Raw genomic sequence first — 2,814 nt, forward strand, 5'->3', positions numbered from 1 at the left:
GAGTCTTTCTTTGTTCTCAAGCATAGTGTTGGTTACAGGCGCTTTAAAAAACTACATTTAGAGCTGTGAGCAGTGGCACCCACCTAGAACCCCAACACTCGGGGGAGAGGCAGAGGCAAGTGGATCTCTGAGTTCAAGGTCAGCCTGGTCTGTGAAGTGAATCCAGGACAGCCAAGGCTACACAGAGAAATCCTGTCTCCAAAAACCAAAATGAATGAATGAACAAGTAAATAAATAAATAGTGCGTTTAGTTAGTCTGGAGAGATGATGACTCCGCGGTTAGGAGCCCTGACTGCTCTTCCAGAGTACCAGATCTGACTCCTGGCACTCACATGGCAGCTCACTACTGCCTGACTCCAGTTCCAGAGGAACTTCTGCCCTCCTGGGGCAGTGCACACGTGCACAGGCGAATGCACGCAAGACACTCGCACACACAGAAAGGAAGGAAAATTGCATCTGGGCCCGAGGGAGTAACTGAGCAGGTAAAGTGCATCCTGCATCTGTAACCGCCGCCTACAGCGCCTTCTGCTGTACTGTTCTACCCTACTTCTGTACATTTTACTGTACAGAACCCTTGGAATCACAGGCCAGCTATCCCTTCATATGCAGTGGCAAAGGAACTCCTGCGTCCTTCTGTAAAGACCTGTACCTGGTTATTGTCCCGTGCATGTGCATAAACATGCAAAAAGATTAAAAAAACAACCCCTGCGTCTAGTCCTTTTTACAAGTGAAGGTATGGGTTTATTTCTGGCTGTCGAGATGGGGTTGTACTGTTGGGGAGTAGGCACGAGACTGAGTATTGGGCAATTTAGAATCTATACAGGTTCTCACTTGCTCAGAGCAAGTGAGTTGTTTAAACAACTCAATCTCAGGTCTCGGTTCCCTCAATATAAAATAAGGCATTTGGCAGGGTTGTCTCTGAGGTCTCTTAGTTTTCAATTCTGATTAGGATCACTCAAGATTTGACCTGAATGAATCCGGGTAATTCAGCATCAACTCAGAATATACTTGCACATAAGTGAAAGAGAATATTTTTATAAAGGGCTTGGATTATTTATGCATAGGGGTGTTTGCCTCCATGTATATGTGTACATCCTGTACTTGCCTGGTGCCCTCATTGGCCAGAAGACGGTGTTAGGTCCCTTGGAATTGGAGTTGTAGACAGTTGTGAGCTGTCATGTGGGTGCTGGGAAGAGTCTGGGACCTGTGCAAGGGCAGCAAGTGTTCTTAACCACTGAGCCATCTCTCCAGACCCCAAGATCTGAGGCTTTTGTCAAGAATCTCCAGTATAAGATTGGCTTCTTCCTCAAAAGACACACTGTGTTGGTGGCAGAGGTTAGGAGAAAGGAGCTTTTTTGTTTTTTTTTTTTTGGGGGGGGGGGGCTGTAAGAGCCAAGGGAGAAGCAAGACCTGGCGTGGAGGGACTTGTCAGGCCACTCACTTGAAGGGTGCTTCAGCCACAGCCTTTGTAAACGCACAGGCGAAGTCAGCCAGCTCTTTCCAGCTCTGCACGATCCGTGCCTGGGTTTCTGTATACAGCTGCAGCTCCACCAAGGCCTAGAAATCCAAAGGCAACAGTGGACTGGAAGAGTGGAGAGACTGGTTGGAAGTCATCTTCTCAATGTTCGCTGAAGCTACACTCAGCCTCTCGGCTCCATTTATCCCCTCTCTCACTCAGTCCAAGGGTGAAAGCAGCGCTAGCGTGACTTTTATTCACTCAGGTGGAAACCTGGTTAGATAACCAGTGAGTGCTCACCCGAGCCAGGCAACAGGAAGTTCTTACCTCCTCCATGACTAATCTGGACACCATGAGCCTTGCGCAAGACTCTTGTCTCTTCTGCTGCTTCTCTTTGGCCTGTTTATTTGCCATTCCTGATTTCCTTCTCCTCGGAGGATTCTGAGCTCTGGAGGAGAGGAAATCAGAAGAACAGCCCCACACTGAGCGCAGGCAGAAGTGTTGCAGGCCGATCGACCAGCATATCCCATGGCTTGTCAGGGACACTATCTTGCAGAATACCTTGGGGGCCAGGGTGAATAAGCTCCCCCTGAGAACCTGTGAGCTGTCCCTTTAAGGCCTCTATCTTTAGGGCATGTCCATACCTGAAGCACTTCTCCTGGTCTACAATCACCAGTGACAGGGCTTTTCCTGTCCTTGCTGTGGCATCAGTTACAAAGCCCTGAAGTGTCTCCTTTCCGTTCTCAGTGCTGCCAGGACTTCCCTGCATGAAATGGCAGAAAGGGCATTAACACTGGCTCCTCAGGTAGAGGCTGGCTCCCTTCCATGCCTCAGTCCTACCTCCTGGCCCCACATACCTGCTTTAAGTTGTAGACCATGGACATGAAGGCCTCTGCCGGGAGCAACACCAGGATCGTCGGCTCTTCCACCCAGTCTTCTCCATCCTGCCAAAGCCCCCGAACACAGCATAGGGAAGGAGGTCAGCGGGTGTGGGTCCTGGGGGCGGGCTGGATCTTCTGGGTAAATGGCCCTATGTAAATATCTTGTCCTTCTTGAATGAAGTCATGGTGGCAACAAAAGCCACTGTCACCCTGTCCCTCCCCCTTCAACAGTTTGTCCAGTGCTGGTGCATTGCATCTCAGAGACAGAAGATGAACAGGATGGGCAAGATGATTCAGTGGCTAAAAGTACTTGCCCTAAGAGCCTGGTGACCAGAGTTGGATGCCTGGATTCCATATAAAGGTGGAAGGAGGAAAGTGATGCCACAACTTGTCCTCTGACTTCCATGCACGCACCATGGTGCACGCACACGCACACACACACACACACACACACACACACACACACACACACACACA

At 49.8% G+C, this 2,814-nt stretch overlaps 1 protein-coding gene across 1 annotated transcript in view; it reads right to left on the reverse strand.

Moving 5' to 3' along the window:
• Eme1 (essential meiotic structure-specific endonuclease 1) overlaps positions 1–2,814 on the reverse strand; it is an 8,512-nt gene that overhangs the window by 708 nt on the left and 4,990 nt on the right. Inside the window, exons 4-8 of the mRNA XM_055619904.1 lie at positions 2,314–2,400; positions 2,101–2,219; positions 1,784–1,904; positions 1,442–1,557; positions 1–4 (exon numbers count right to left, since the gene is read on the reverse strand). The exon at positions 1–4 is cut by the window's left edge and continues 192 nt beyond it. Coding sequence (XP_055475879.1) covers positions 1–4; positions 1,442–1,557; positions 1,784–1,904; positions 2,101–2,219; positions 2,314–2,400 — 447 coding nt within the window. The remainder of the gene's footprint in view (positions 5–1,441; positions 1,558–1,783; positions 1,905–2,100; positions 2,220–2,313; positions 2,401–2,814) is intronic.

This window comes from Psammomys obesus, unplaced genomic scaffold, assembly GCF_907164565.1.
Source record: "Psammomys obesus unplaced genomic scaffold, mPsaObe1.curated_primary_1811, whole genome shotgun sequence".
Lineage (NCBI taxonomy): Eukaryota > Metazoa > Chordata > Mammalia > Rodentia > Muridae > Psammomys > Psammomys obesus.